General features: G+C 41.3%; 2 protein-coding genes across 2 annotated transcripts; one reads left to right on the forward strand and one right to left on the reverse strand.

Annotated features, from left to right (window-relative positions):
- The first annotated feature begins 3,650 nt into the window (after positions 1-3,650).
- LOC115581386 (purpurin-like) lies at positions 3,651-6,493 on the forward strand. Its single transcript, XM_030416433.1, has 6 exons — positions 3,651-3,774; positions 3,883-3,997; positions 4,933-5,069; positions 5,188-5,300; positions 5,395-5,607; positions 6,159-6,493. Exons 2-6 carry the CDS (start codon positions 3,884-3,886, stop codon positions 6,167-6,169), a joined length of 588 nt encoding a protein of 195 aa, XP_030272293.1. The 5' UTR covers positions 3,651-3,774; position 3,883; the 3' UTR covers positions 6,170-6,493.
- Positions 6,494-6,539: 46 nt separating this feature from the next.
- idua (alpha-L-iduronidase) lies at positions 6,540-13,894 on the reverse strand. Its single transcript, XM_030416368.1, has 14 exons — positions 13,570-13,894; positions 12,737-12,877; positions 12,569-12,651; positions 12,107-12,214; positions 11,443-11,538; positions 10,236-10,438; positions 9,761-9,940; positions 9,457-9,673; positions 9,132-9,341; positions 8,733-8,854; positions 8,517-8,642; positions 8,358-8,434; positions 7,626-7,726; positions 6,540-7,477 (listed from the first exon to the last, which is right to left on the reverse strand). The coding sequence occupies exons 1-14, from the start codon at positions 13,704-13,706 to the stop codon at positions 7,377-7,379; spliced, it is 1,902 nt and encodes a 633-aa protein (XP_030272228.1). The 5' UTR covers positions 13,707-13,894; the 3' UTR covers positions 6,540-7,376.
- Positions 13,895-14,107: the final 213 nt, after the last annotated feature.

Genomic DNA, 14,107 nt, shown 5'->3' on the forward strand with positions numbered 1-14,107 from the left:
TTCCTGTTTCCTCAAACTTTCACGATCACAACAGGATCTTCTTGTTTTTATATATCAGTATCTGAAATGCATTCAATGCTGCAATAATCTATTGCCGAGTATGTAAATCTATGCACCGATTCCAAAATCACTGAGTTCATTAGCCCTGAATCCAAACTGTTCTACTCTTCAGAACTTTTCCTTGTTCATGTCATGGATTTCACCCCCCAAAAACTCATGTTAAAACTTGCGTGTTGCTCGCGTGTTTTCCGGATCACACTGAGGAATCGCTCACTCAGCTGATGTCGTCTGTGAAACAAGAAGTCACAACAGACAGAATGGATTACACTGTCTGATCTGCAGGTGCTTCACTGTAATCTACATGACATGTTTGGTCTGTTAACCTGCCAAAGTGAGCAGCTGATGTCTGTGAACACACCGTCTGTTTCAATTGAACCAGAAACCACAACATCCCCAGACTCCATTCACAAATGTAGTGATTTTAAGAGTTGCTTCATGAGGAGAAACTGAACAAACTTTGTGAAGCTTATTTATGATAAAATCTAACTCATTGTGTCCTTGTTGTAAGTTCAGCATTAAATCTTTCAGCTGAAGTTGTTTGTCTCCTTGTAAAAAGTGTCAGTTTGTGGCAGCATGTCTGTACCAGCCTGTCTGCTTCTGTGTCTGAAGTGCTAAAGTCTTACCTGCCAACATTGATCAGCTGTTTGAACACTGTTTACACTGATTTCACCATTTACACTCCATTTATGAAAGAAGAAACATGTTATTGATCTAAACATGTCACATGTTACAAAGACACTAAACAGTAACAATATAGGCTACTTATTTTTCCCCGTGGAGAAAGTCCCCAGACTCCCTTAACAAATGTGTCAGTTTAGTGAGTTGTTGAGTTGGAGACACTTTATAAACTCTGTGAAACTCTGTCTCTGTCTCATTCTGCATTATTTGGACCTTCTTGTTCATTCAGCAGTTGTTAAACACGAGGTCGTTCAGACGTCACGTGTGAACTGACAGACTTGAAGCTTTCAGCTTGTGATCGGATCACTCAGATCTGATTTCACTCAAGATGTTCCAAATAAGAAACTCTTATAAATGTTTAAAACACAAAGAAAGCCTGTTCTTATATTCGTCTCAGACAATCAGCTGTTCATATCGTCGTGATGTAACCTGCAGCTCTCAGTGACCTAACGTGGCTCCATCATGTCGACCTGGTCTCACCTCCAGTTAAGTCAGTGTGAGTCTACAAGTGGAGCGTTCAAATGTTTGTTTTTGTTCTCAGATTAAAGAGTTAACACTGTCGACGTCGTGTCAGTCGACAGTTTTGACAGAACTGAGCAGCACAGAGAACTTACCTAATGTCCTCAGGTTATTATTGGACCAACAACAATGTCAGCCGACTATAAATACAGCAGAACTGACTGACATGAGTTTCTTCAGCGCTCACCTGCTGTCGGTACTGAAAATACCTGTCAGGAGCATCGAGGGGACACAGTGGAGCCGGTGCATGACCGAGGTTACAGTGTTATTATATCTGCTGACAGCTTCTTATGTGTCATTTTTAAAATTCAATTACAATTTTTCTTTTGCCTCAAACGTTGAATTTAAATGTTTTTAACTACATGTAAGATTTCAATTAAATTCTATTAAATAAGTTTAATTTAAAGTGTCACATTTGTTCTGACGTGTTGAGTCAACATGAATACATTATTATTAAATTACTATTATGTAGAAATGTATCTTTTACATAAATATAATGTGTTTTTTAGAGTTTAATCTAAAAGTGATGAATTCAAAGTGATAAATGAATTCTCTGTAACAAATCTAATCATTTAATTTATTCACATGCGACCGTTCACGCTGAACTTGTGCCATAAATTCAGACAGAAAATCTGCATTTAATTAAAAACCTTAAAGTCACTGTTAAAGGCAAAATGTTTCTGAAGCGAAGCAGGAAATGCTCAGATTAAAAAGAAATGATGAATTAAAACAAAACAAGGTGAGTTTAGAAACATTTGCAAGTCTCTAAATCGGCTTTAAATTGAATCTTCTTTGAGAAAAAACAAACTTTATAAATTCATCTGGTGCAGCAGCATTGTTTTGGTAAAGTGTTGCTGGAGTAAAGCTGCTGTACGGTGGCTGTTTTTAACGGTTGTTGGTGAGAAACTGGTGTAAACTTCCTCCAGCTGTTCCCTCCGTCACCTGTCGACCTGGATTACAGGTGAAGGCTCTGCAGCGCTCAGAGGAGACGTGAACGACGAGTCTTTAAACTGAAAGTTAAACTTCTTTTCTGCTGTTTTTTTGTGGCGTTAACTTCTGAAAATACAAACAAATTTAGGCAACAAAAAGAAAAAGGAATTTTATTTTTATTTGATCATTTTGTCTTTTTTGTAACTCAAAGCCGACATTTCTGCACCTTCCCACAAATAGTGGGGTATTTTATTTGTTTTAGTTAACATAACTAAGTTTCTTCCTCGTGTAGTTCAACTTGTTCCCGTTTGAAGTCACTGGTAGTTTTTAAAGTAGCTTCCTCATCGCTGCATTTAGACGTTGTTACTTAACTGAGCGACCGACAGCCGGCAGAACAGCTGAGCTCTGCTGACATAACATGACTTCATGACTCAGTGCTGCTGTTTGTCTTTCATGAGGACTAAACATCTTATTAATCATTATTCATAAATGTGAAAATGCTCCTTTTTCATTCATTTTCACAACTATTATCTTTAAACTTTGTGGATCTTTTTATGTTTTACACCAAAATAAACAGTTTTGTCTTCAGTCACACTGATGAAAAAATGACTAAAAATCATAGCACATTTTTATATGTATGTTCGATGGCTGATGAGATTATTTAATTAGTAGTTACTCAACAACAAATATTGTACATTTACTCCATTACTTTCAGATAATCTCTCCTCCCATCGTAAACAGTAATTACAATTACTTGTGTTATTTAGTTCACTTACTCAGTTATATTCCATCACTGCCCAAGACAAAACCGGTCATGATCATGACTGATGGGTGACATTTTTTACAGCTTTTTTATACTTCAGTATAAGTACAAACTTCAAAGTACAAATACCTCAAAGTTGTACTGCAGTTCAGTCCTGGACTTATTATTCTACAGCTGTTACATTGTGACATCAACATTTACTTCGTGATGAGACGCTGAAGCAGAAAACTTGTTGACGGAACGTTTAAATACATTTAATATCAGATTTACTCGAGTACTATTATAGCAACATATCTGTACTTTTACTCAAGTATTACGTTTGGGTATTTGTTCTTCTTGGGAATATTTGATCTGAAAATGGAAAATAAAAACACAAGAAGATGTCCTTCATGTCTTAAGTGCAGAAAAACAAGTTGAAATCATGATAAAATCTTCGGATGTCTCAGTGTTTGGATCCCTCAGCAGGTGTTAACAGGTCTTTACAGGTGCACCTGTGTGCTCAGGTAAACACCTTCGCCGTGTGACTTGCGGCTCAGGTGGCGACCGCCTGACCCCGGAGCGTCCGCCATCATGTATCTCGTTATAGAGCCCTCAAACAATTACATAAAGCCTATTCGCTGCTGAAAGCGAGCGATCATCAGCTTACTGCGGGAGATTTCGTTAACTGGATTAACTCTAGATTTAAACTCTGCATTTAGGTTCAAGAAGTGAAATAATCAGTCAGCCGTCTGTGCTGCAGGTATAAAAAGACTCGCCGCCGCCGTCTCACCACATCACAGAAACTCTGCACAGACAACTTCCTGCCGCTTCATTCTACACTCGAGGTAAGGAGGAGTTTTATTTTACTGTGCTGTAAACTGCATGATGTTCTGATGGAAGTGGCCTAAAGAACTGCAGATAAACAATAATCACATCGACTTTGGTTCTGCCAGGATGGACTTCCAACTGTTCGCCCTGGCGCTGCTGGTCCTGGCCTGCGTGGAGCGCAGCCTCGCCTCCTGCGTGGTCGACAGCTTCACGGTCAAAGACGACTTCGATCCCCAGAGAGTGAGTACGCAAAACTCTAACTGTTAGAAATACTTTTAGAAATACTGGTGAATCCACAGGAGGGAGGACGGTTGTATTCAGAACTCCAACGACTCAGAACAACCAACAGCACAAGTTACTGACAGAGTCGTAACAACAGAGTCGTAACAACAGAGTCGTAACAACAGAGTCGTAAAACGCAGCCAAAAGTCATGATCGAGTAAAAGAGAAGATATTGTGTTAATAATACTTTGGTAAAAAGGAAAAGTCACTCAGTGTCAAAGTGAACTAAAGTATCAAAGAACAGTAATAAACCATCAGTGATGAACGTTACAGTTTGTTCCTGAGCAGTGATCGAGTGTCACTCAGTAAATCTACTCTAGTTCTGTAGTTTAGTACAATTTTGAGGTATTTATACTCTAAAACTTTTACTTACACTGAAGTATAAAACAACTTCGTCACATCTCATCAAGAACAAACTAACTTTTAATGAATGAAAATGAAAGTGAGGTTTGACTGATGCGTACAAAACTACAAAGGACAATTACCTCAAAATTGTACTTAAGAACTGTACTTGAGTAAATGTACTTAGTTACATTACAAAACTGCTATTTGGGTTCAGGACAGTGAACGAGGGGGAGATGGACTGAGAGGAACGATCGGAAACCAGAAAGTCATCAGCATAAAATATCATCTGCTGCTGTAGGAACGCAAATAACGACTCTCTTTACGGTGGATTACTCAGATTATATTCTTGATTAATTGATTAGTTGTTCTGTAACATTTGATCTATTAAACTTTCCAGACACAATTAACCCAAAACAGTTTTTTTCCTTCTTTTAGCGATTGTTTTTTGTTATTCTCGTTCATTCCTTCTGCACGTTGTATATTTTGATCAGTGAGCATCCTTTTGCAAGTTTGTGTATCATGTCCATCTCTGCGTTCTCTGCCGGCAGTATGCAGGGAAGTGGTACGCTCTGCAGAAGAAGGATCCTGAGGGTTTGTTCCTGCAGGACAACATCTCTGCTGAGTACACTGTTGGAGACGACGGCTCCATGGTCGCCTCCTCCAGAGGCAGAGTCACTCTGTTCGGGTGGGTGTTTGTCTTTTAAACTAATCTAGTAGCAAAGATAAAGTTACATGTTTGAATACCTGAAGGTTTAAATTACTGCTCAGACGTGTGACTGATTTACTCTCTACGTGACATCCAGGTTTTGGGTCGTGTGCGCCGACATGGCTGCTCAGTACTCCGTGCCCGACCCAGGAACCCCCGGCAAGATGTTCATGAACTACCAGGGACTGGCCAGCTACCTGTCCAGCGGAGGTGAGCCTGCTCAGGTGTACACACACACACACACACACACACACAAATCATCTCTACACAATCCAGACTGACTTCTTCTTCTTGGCTCTGTCAGGTGACAACTACTGGGTCATTGACACCGACTATGACAACTACGCCCTCACCTACGCCTGCCGCAGCGTGAAGGACGACGGGAGCTGCGAGGACGGCTACTCTCTGGTCTTCTCACGTAACCCCCGCGGCCTCCCGCCCGCCATCCAGAAACTCGTCCGCCAAAAGCAAGAGGAGATCTGCATGGCTGGAGATTTCCAGCCCGTGCTGCAGTCCGGTACGTTCTCACTCCATCACATCCAGCTGACAGAGCAGCCGAGGAGCGACAGGATTTAGTTGATGCACATTTTTACATCAAGTCAGTCATCATCTCCTCATTATCACCCCGATGCTGACAGAGAGTCGCGGGAAGTTTTGTAGTTCACAAAACATTTCTGGAGCGTCACAGTGAAACGGTGTTGCAGCATTCTGCTAAACAAACCTTTGTTCCATCTGAAAGGTCAGAATCCTCCAGAACATCATCAGTGTACAAATAAATACATCGTTCTGCGACTGCAACTAACGATTACTGTCACTGTGGATTAATATATCAATTATTTTCCTGATTAACTGTTTAGTTGTTTGGTCAGCTCGTCTCATGTGACTCGAGTCTCCTGAGGTCCAAAAGATCCCAAATTGATTTGATAAAATGTTATTGACACCCTCGGAGCAAGTTGTCCTCGTACAACCACGTCAGACTTGTTTACAACTAATTTTCTTCTCCACGTTTGGAGTGAATGTGACACTGAATCTGATCTAACACGTGTTCCTCTCCTCTACTTTCAACAGGAGCTTGCTAAACTGGTGCTGATCCGGAGTTTGTTCCGCTCTTCATCGGACTGCATTGATCCTCTGACCCAGAGTGAAGATAGAGCACCTCTCAGAAACACAACGAGGAGAATAATCATCTTTTCACCTTTAGATTTGTTCCAACGTCACGTGACAGAATCAGACAAATCCGATTCAACTCTCTTTTTAAAAAATGTCATTAAACAACACCAAGATGAAAATATGTATAAAAGCCAAATCCACTGTAAACTGTGACTGGTTGTACAGAATTGTCACACTGATGGATAAAATCTGCATCATGAAATCAAAATGGTGACAATAAATTTTGTAAAGAATCTTTGTTGTACTTGTTTTTGTAAGAACGACTGTCGGGAACGTTGATGAGTGATCAAAGTTTTACTGATGCAAACAGAAAAACACAATCAAGATCAAGTATGAAAAATAGAATATCAAAATCTAAAATCAGATTACAGATTAAAACGCATCCATTAGATGTGTTTGTCTGACTGTAACACTGAGATCAGTTTATGATGTTTTCTGCACATTTTCACGACTTCTTGGTAGATTTTCAGACTGTATTTAACATTTAAGTACAAAAAGTCAGATATTTACATTCTGTGTTTGTTATTAAGCTGTTAAATATCTGCCAGAAGATTTTAGCATCATAGTTATAAATCATTGAACAGTAAACAAGTGAAATGATGATGAAGGCAGCTCCATGTTTGTTTCCTCACACAGTAAAAACACTGTTTAGTTTCTGATAACGACGTCGCTGCTCAACTCAGACATGAAGTTTAGAAAAGAAGAAGTTTTATGTGTGAATGCAAATGCATCATACACAAATTGTTACTGACATATTATTCTTCTGTGTCAGTGAGCTGTTAAATCATTAAAAACTAAAACATGTTTTACAATCACAGCATCCTGTTAATCTCAGTGCAGAGACGATGATCACGTCTGTGAGCTTCATGCTGTCAGCAGCCACTTCACTCTCTTTATGCTCGAGTTAATAAATCTCCAGCAGCTTCAGAAATGAATGAATTTGATCTGATGATTATTAAATTCAATCACAATATTCTGTTGAAGACGAGCAAAAACAAACGAATGACCCAGCCTGTGAAATGTAACGTCTGCTTCAATCACACAAACAATCAGCACACTGACCTCTAGAAAATATATTCAAGTCGTTCAAAACACCTGATGTGAATATTGATCCGTCTATTGATCCTCTGAGTACCTCTCAGGCAGCGAGTACGACCCGGGACGTCCCCAGTAGTCCACAGCTCGAACTCTGTACTGACCTCCGACCTCCTGGTTCACTGCACAACACAACAAGACACAACACGACACAACACGACACGACACGACACAACACAACACGACACGACACACACACGGTTAATGTAACATGTAGTTTAAATAATGTGAACATAATTCAGTTTTGTTGCTCTTTGGAATCATTCTCACCTGGTGAATGAACATAAGAAGTGAAAATTGTGTCCTGAGGATTAATTCTGCTGAACTCCGTCTGGTCTGAGGAGAATTCCACCTCGAACGTCTTAATGCATCTGCAGACACAAAGAAACTCATCAGAGGCAGCGACACATTCATCTGTCTGCATTCAACAGTCTTCAGACTACTGAGGTTAAATCTGCTGCACTCAATACTACAGGAGCCCTGAAGGGACAGCAAGGAGGAATTCAAATCTGTTGTTCTGATCTGTGAAAACATTAGCAGAGGATTTTTTAACTTTTCTTCTTCTCAGGATTCTTTTTAAGAGGTTGTTTTTGTAGTTCTGATGTCGGCCACATGGCTGCGCTACCTGCATCATGTTTTCTACTAGGAGAGTTTTATTTGATCTCAGTCAGCTGCGGCCAGAACTGGTTCCATCTGACCCAACAGATGATTAATCAATGTTTATCATTTTCAAAGCTTGTTGTTGCCGTGTCAGTCTATGCTGAGATTTATCAGACATAAACTCTAAAAACAGACAGAAAAATGTTTTGTTTTTGCACTTTAAGCCCCTCCAGCGTGCGAAATATATCAGGAAATTTTAAATGCAAGACATGGCACGTCTTTAGCGAAACATTCCACACGAATAAGAACATTTTTACATAAATAAATTGTACCTGCTTTCACTATTTTACATTTTCATGCAGTGAAAAGCTCAAAAATAAAGAAATAATCACGTTGACCTACTTGGAGTCGACACAGCGGTCCGACCAGACGATCAGAACTTGTCCTTTGGTGATCCTGATGAAGCGTAATCCATTCACCTGAAACCAAAGACGAGTACTTTATGATCTTCTCTTCTGGAACACTTGAACACGACCTTGTTCACATTGTGCTGGTTCTGACCTGGTCTGGCGCCGCTTTGGGTCGAGCACACACATGGACGAGGAGGACGGAGGGCAGAGACAGTTCAGCCTTCAGAGTCAGAGTGTCTCCTGCAGGAACCTCCCACGGTCCGTCCACACGAGGCTCCTGAAGAAATGATGTGTTAATTAAAGCTGCACGGAGCGACAAGTTCAGTCCATGAACTCACCTGGACTCAGAACAGGTGCTGTTGTTTACCTGCACGCTCCTGAGGAGTCTGAACTGTTCTGCTGTGGGGAAGTCGGGGCTGCCCATCGAACGCCACAGCCGGTACGGGTTCGTCACGTTGTTGTCCATGTAATACACAACAGACACCAGACCTGGAGACACACACACACACACACACACACACACACACACACACACACACACACACACACACACACACACACACACACTGTAACAGGCAGGACTGACAGAATCAGAATCAGAAATCCTTTAATGTCCCGCAGACGGGGAAATTTGTTTGTCGCAACAGCAGAACATTACAAGACAAAGCAATAGCAAAATAGACAACATAATTAAAAAGGAAAGAAAAAAGGAACAGGACAGGAACCGCTCTCTCGGACCTGAGAGGATTCTGTCCAGCTAACGTACCCTCGTGTGCGGCCAGTCCGCTCAGTGACACGGTGACATCATCGGTGCTGGTGGCGGTGCTGTTGTCGTCACTGTTGTACACCAGCACCGCCGCCTGCCAGCTGTCGGAGCCGCCGGGGGATTTGGGTTTGTGGCTGCTGGCCAGAACTCCCACCGTGCTGTCGTTGGTTCCTGCTGAGCTCTGGACCCGAGCCAGAACCTGAGTCTCTCCTGAAACACGAATCACACACAGCGAATAAAGGATCCATTCAGACCTGGTGTCAACATCCATCCTGAGTGATCCAATCACAAGTGAGAAGAAGAAGAAGACATCAGAGCTCGTCACCTAGCAGAGCCAGCAGGCCCATGACGGTGAGGACGGGCTTCCTGATGAGCTGCACGTGAGGCGGCTCGGTGTTGTTGACCTGGAAGCGGGCGGTCAGTGTGCGCTGGGTGAACTGGTGCGGGTGGAAGCTGAGGAAGGCGTTGTCGTTGCTCAGCAGGGTGTAGTTGATGGTGCTGTTCGGGTCTGCCAGCAGGAGGTCCTGGTGCTGCTGGATCACCTGTTGGAGGGAGCAGGACTGACGATTATTATCTTATTCTGTATTTCCCATATGGACTCTGATCTCTGGTCTTCACCTCCAGCTCACCTTCACCACCATCGCAGCGTAGGTCACATCAGCCCTCCACTCCTGAGGCCGGGACCAGCCCACCAGCGGGTCGGCCTCATCGTTGAACACCGGGAGGCTCCTGAACCGGGGGAACCGCTCCTGGATCTCCTTCATGGTCTGGACCTCCTGCTGGAGGATGGGCAAGGAAAAGCCTCCTCCCTGAAGGACAGAGACAGGAAGTCAGCAACATCGTGTACGTACATACTTCTGCGACATCTTGCAAAAACCTCCTGATGAAAATATTGATTTTCATTCACGTAACATTTGGTTTCATATCACAATTGTCAAGAATATGTCAGATTTGGTGATTTCCCTGAAGAAGAGAACAACATCTGGACACAAACTCTTCACTGGAACAGAAATTACATCATTCTTTCAGTCGTCTGGCAGCTGACGGTGTTTCCTCTGACAGACACAAATCTAAAACTGTGACTCTGTTTCAGTTTGTTCTGACCTTCTTGTGCAGGGCGAGGTAGTCGATCCGGACCCCGGTCTCTCCGGTGAACACGTTGGTTCCGTTGTAGCAGTGCTGCAGCATGGCCCAGCAGTACGGAGAGTGAGGAGGAGAGTGACACGAGTCTCCCGGACCTCCGAACCTCAGGAGGCCGCTGGCAGCACGAAGACCCTCAGAACAGGCGTCATAGTAGTTCAGAAACCCTGAGGAGACGTTTGTGACACCGAGATCAGCACAGATTAATACTGAACATCATCACAGTCTGTCAGTGATGTAAAGAAATATCATTTAATAATTACAGTTCAGTTTATTCAGGTGACAAAAGCCTTTAAATCAGCTGTTAATCAGATTAGTTTTACTTTACAGTATTAATGAAATCTGTACAGGAACAACAATCAATAATCGTTTATCATTTCACGTCTGTTTCAGCATAATTTAGGTTTGAATCAAAAACAAAACATAAACAGTAGCGTGGGATCATGGGAGTTGTAGTCTTCATGACTGTAGATAAAAATCTGTCTTAGTGACTCAGATAAGATGATGTTTAAAGTTTCCTTCACGTTATGTTTCGTCTCGTTCTCTGATTCTCTCCTGGGAGTTACAGCGACAAACGACCGGATGAAACAAACGTCATCTCGAGGAAACTTGCAGATTTCTCTAGTTTGAGTCAAAGTTTCAGGACGCGGCTTCTCAAAGTCTCAGACTCCGTCAATCCAGAACATTTCACTTAATGTTCATAAGGTTTCAAGTGTCATATTTCTACTGATCAATATGAATCCTCAGTGTAGCTGGAGATCTTTTGTTTAAATGTGGCGAGTGCTGCTGAGTTCATACGTTAACATTTTAAAATCAGCTCCGTGCAGAAACATGTTGTGTGTGAATGTAGCTGGAAGAATTTGTGGTACATTTAAAAATATTTTTTTTGGAAAAATCTTGAAATTGTTGTCAGTAAACTCATTATATTGTTTTACTTTTTCAAGTTTTTTACATCAGAACATATCAAATTGAATAAAATATTAAAGATGTGAAATCTGAGAGCTGTGACGTTCATGAACTGATTCAACGGCGTCTGACCTTCAGTAAATACTCTGAGAATCCTGGTCTGCTCATTTTTAGACATTTTGATGAAGAAATCTGAGATAATACATCTTTAAAAATATAAATGATATGACATGAATGCGTGTTGTTGGATGCACAGCAGCTTCACCTTGAATCGACACGCTGACGTTATCGAAGTCGTGGTTGTTCGGCTCGTTCCACGTCTCAAAGTTCCACTGAGAAACACTTCCCAGGCCGAACTTATCTGTAATTTATCATCATTAGTGAGGAACAATTAAAGAAAACAAAACACGACATCACATCATGCAGGAGCACAGTAACACAGAGCAGATTCAGTTTAGTTCACTTATAGTTGTTAGTTTTGTTCTTTTATTCATGAAGATTTCAGGAATCATACAGAAACATAAATATAAATATTGCCTTATTTTTCTGAGTAACATCGAGCAGAGTAAGCTGAAAAGCTGTCAAGTGTTTCGTCCAATCTGTGTGGATTTTTTTATTGATCATGAATATAAGATACAGAGACGATAAATATTCTGACTGAATATCTTAAATGGTTTCCAGGTATCTTTTTGCAGTATTTACACTCCAGCAGTGTTTGTTTGCTCTCCACACAGACCGAAACTTGTTATATTTATCTTTTAATGAACATTAAGGAATCTTATCTCAATCACAATGCTGTGTTGATATTTAACCCGCGGTATCAAATATCAACATTTTTCAAGCTAACGTACCAAAGTAAGAGAATCAAGTATCGTGACAACACAATTATGGTGCACAAACAATAAATACAAACAACATCTCTCACTCACCGATGTTCCTCTTGGCTACCAGATAAACCAGATTTCTCCACTCGATCACTTGAGATTTGTCCTCGAAGTCGGTGAAGTAGTTTGAGACGCTGCCCATCAGTTCAAAACCTGAAAAAAGAAAGAAAAAGATAATTACAGACAACAGAGATCAGCTGATATCAGATCTGACCAGCTGAGCTTTACGATCTGTGAACACATGAGATGCTCTGACCGACGGGAGGAGAGCAGAGACACTTTAACTAGGTGAGTTATTTAAAAAGGTGATTTATCTTCATTCCTGCATAAAAACATGAATGATCCTGCAGTCAAACACTTTATCTTTAGAGTTTCACACGTCCATTTAAATTGTAGTTTGGAGGAAACTGCTGACAGAACTCTACTTTGGATTCTTTATTAAATCATTTGGAACAAAAGTGCCTCATGAATGTTTCACTCAACATGACGTAGAGACACTTTTCATACCTGGTCGGAGGCCGTTAATCCACAGCAGATCGATCAGCTGGTCCAGTTTACTGAAGTCGTACTGAGGTCGTCCACCATCATCTCTACAACAACAACAACAACAACGTCATCATCACACAGCTGTAAACATGTGATGTCATCACTCAGGACAGTCTGGTGTTCACTTACTGTGCAGTGACCAGCTCCAACATCCAGTGGATCCGGACCTGCTGGATCCCTCCGTGGGGGACGGAGCCCACGTAGGCCAGGTTTAGCTGCTGGTCGACACTCAGGTCAAACAGGTGCGCCTGTGTGTGAGGGAGGGGGGGGCTGCACACACACACACACACACACACACACACACACACACACAGCCTCTTAATACACGACTGATGTGGAGGATGTAGTGACATCTAGTGGTGACGTTACAGAAGACAGAACAACTGAATATCCCCCCAAAATCTTCTAATTTTATATTTATTTATGTCTTATTTTGATTAAAAATATTCCAATATAAAGAGGTTTGTCTCATTCAACTAGTACAGGAAGACAATTCTGCATTGATTCTGAGTCAATAAGTCACATGACCTGGAATCTATTTAAAAAACGCTAATTTTCCATTATTAATATCGATATAAAATATAACAAGCACTCAAATTATTTTTTTTAAAAGTAGTGTGTCCTAATCATCCTGAGTAGTTTTACAATTCGGCTTAAATTGTAAGTCAATAAGTCACATGACCTGAAATCTATTGAAAAAACCGCAAATTTTACATTATAAATATCGATATAAAATATAACGAGCAGCTAAATATTTAATAAAGTCATGTGTCCTGATCATCCTGAGTAGTTTTACAATTCGGCATTGATTCTGAGCCAATAGGTCACATGACCTGGAAGATATTTATTTTAATAACCTTATAAACTAGAACCAAACACACAGTGACGTTGTTTGATGACGTCAGTGTTTCTGCTTGACTTCAGGATGAGTTGAGAACAAACCCAGTTCGTATCTGACCCACCAGAACCCGGTGCTCCTCCAGAACTGCCTCAGCTCTCCCGCTGCTCTCTGCACGTCCACGCTGACGACATGTGAAGCTGCGGAAGTTTCGCTCAAGTTGAGCAGAAACAACAAAACAGAGAAACTAGTGCGCCGCATGTCTGCGGCTCAACATGGCGGCTGACCGCGGATAAAGAGAGGTGACGTCACTCCTGGTCAGCCCTCACGTGCTCACACATCAGGTGAGAATGAAATAGAATCAGAGCTGAAACATTTTCTAACGTTTCTGCTTCTGTTCCGACATGTTCGGTAGACTCATGGACGCGGGGAGCGGTCAGCTGAGCGTGATGACGTATAATTCGTGCGACGCTGTTGTTTACGGAAGTGAAATTTGTTTTGATGAAAAATAGCAAATTAAAAGTTTTAATTAAAAAAATCAAAAAACACTAAATTAAAATGAGATATACGTGTGTTTGATTCAAGTTTTGGTTGCACGTCAGTAATAACAGACACGATCAATAAGTCGAGAAGAAGTCAAACGAGTTATAAATTATTTTAGA

This window comes from Sparus aurata, chromosome 5, assembly GCF_900880675.1.
Source record: "Sparus aurata chromosome 5, fSpaAur1.1, whole genome shotgun sequence".
NCBI lineage: Eukaryota > Metazoa > Chordata > Actinopteri > Spariformes > Sparidae > Sparus > Sparus aurata.

Bases quoted from the DNA above. Each gene is read 5' to 3' on its own strand.
- LOC115581386 (XM_030416433.1), top strand. From the start codon at position 3,884: ATGGACTTCCAACTGTTCGCCCTGGCGCTGCTGGTCCTGGCCTGCGTG. The intron at 3,998-4,932 runs GTGAGTACGCAA...CTCTGCCGGCAG, and splicing joins ACGACTTCGATCCCCAGAGA to TATGCAGGGAAGTGGTACGC. The intron at 5,070-5,187 runs GTGGGTGTTTGT...CGTGACATCCAG, and splicing joins GGCAGAGTCACTCTGTTCGG to GTTTTGGGTCGTGTGCGCCG.
- idua (XM_030416368.1), bottom strand. From the start codon at position 13,706: ATGCGGCGCACTAGTTTCTCTGTTTTGTTGTTTCTGCTCAACTTGAGC. The intron at 12,652-12,736 runs GTAAGTGAACAC...TTGTTGTTGTAG, and splicing joins TTGGAGCTGGTCACTGCACA to AGATGATGGTGGACGACCTC. The intron at 9,941-10,235 runs GTCAGAACAAAC...TCTGTCCTTCAG, and splicing joins ACCTCGCCCTGCACAAGAAG to GGAGGAGGCTTTTCCTTGCC.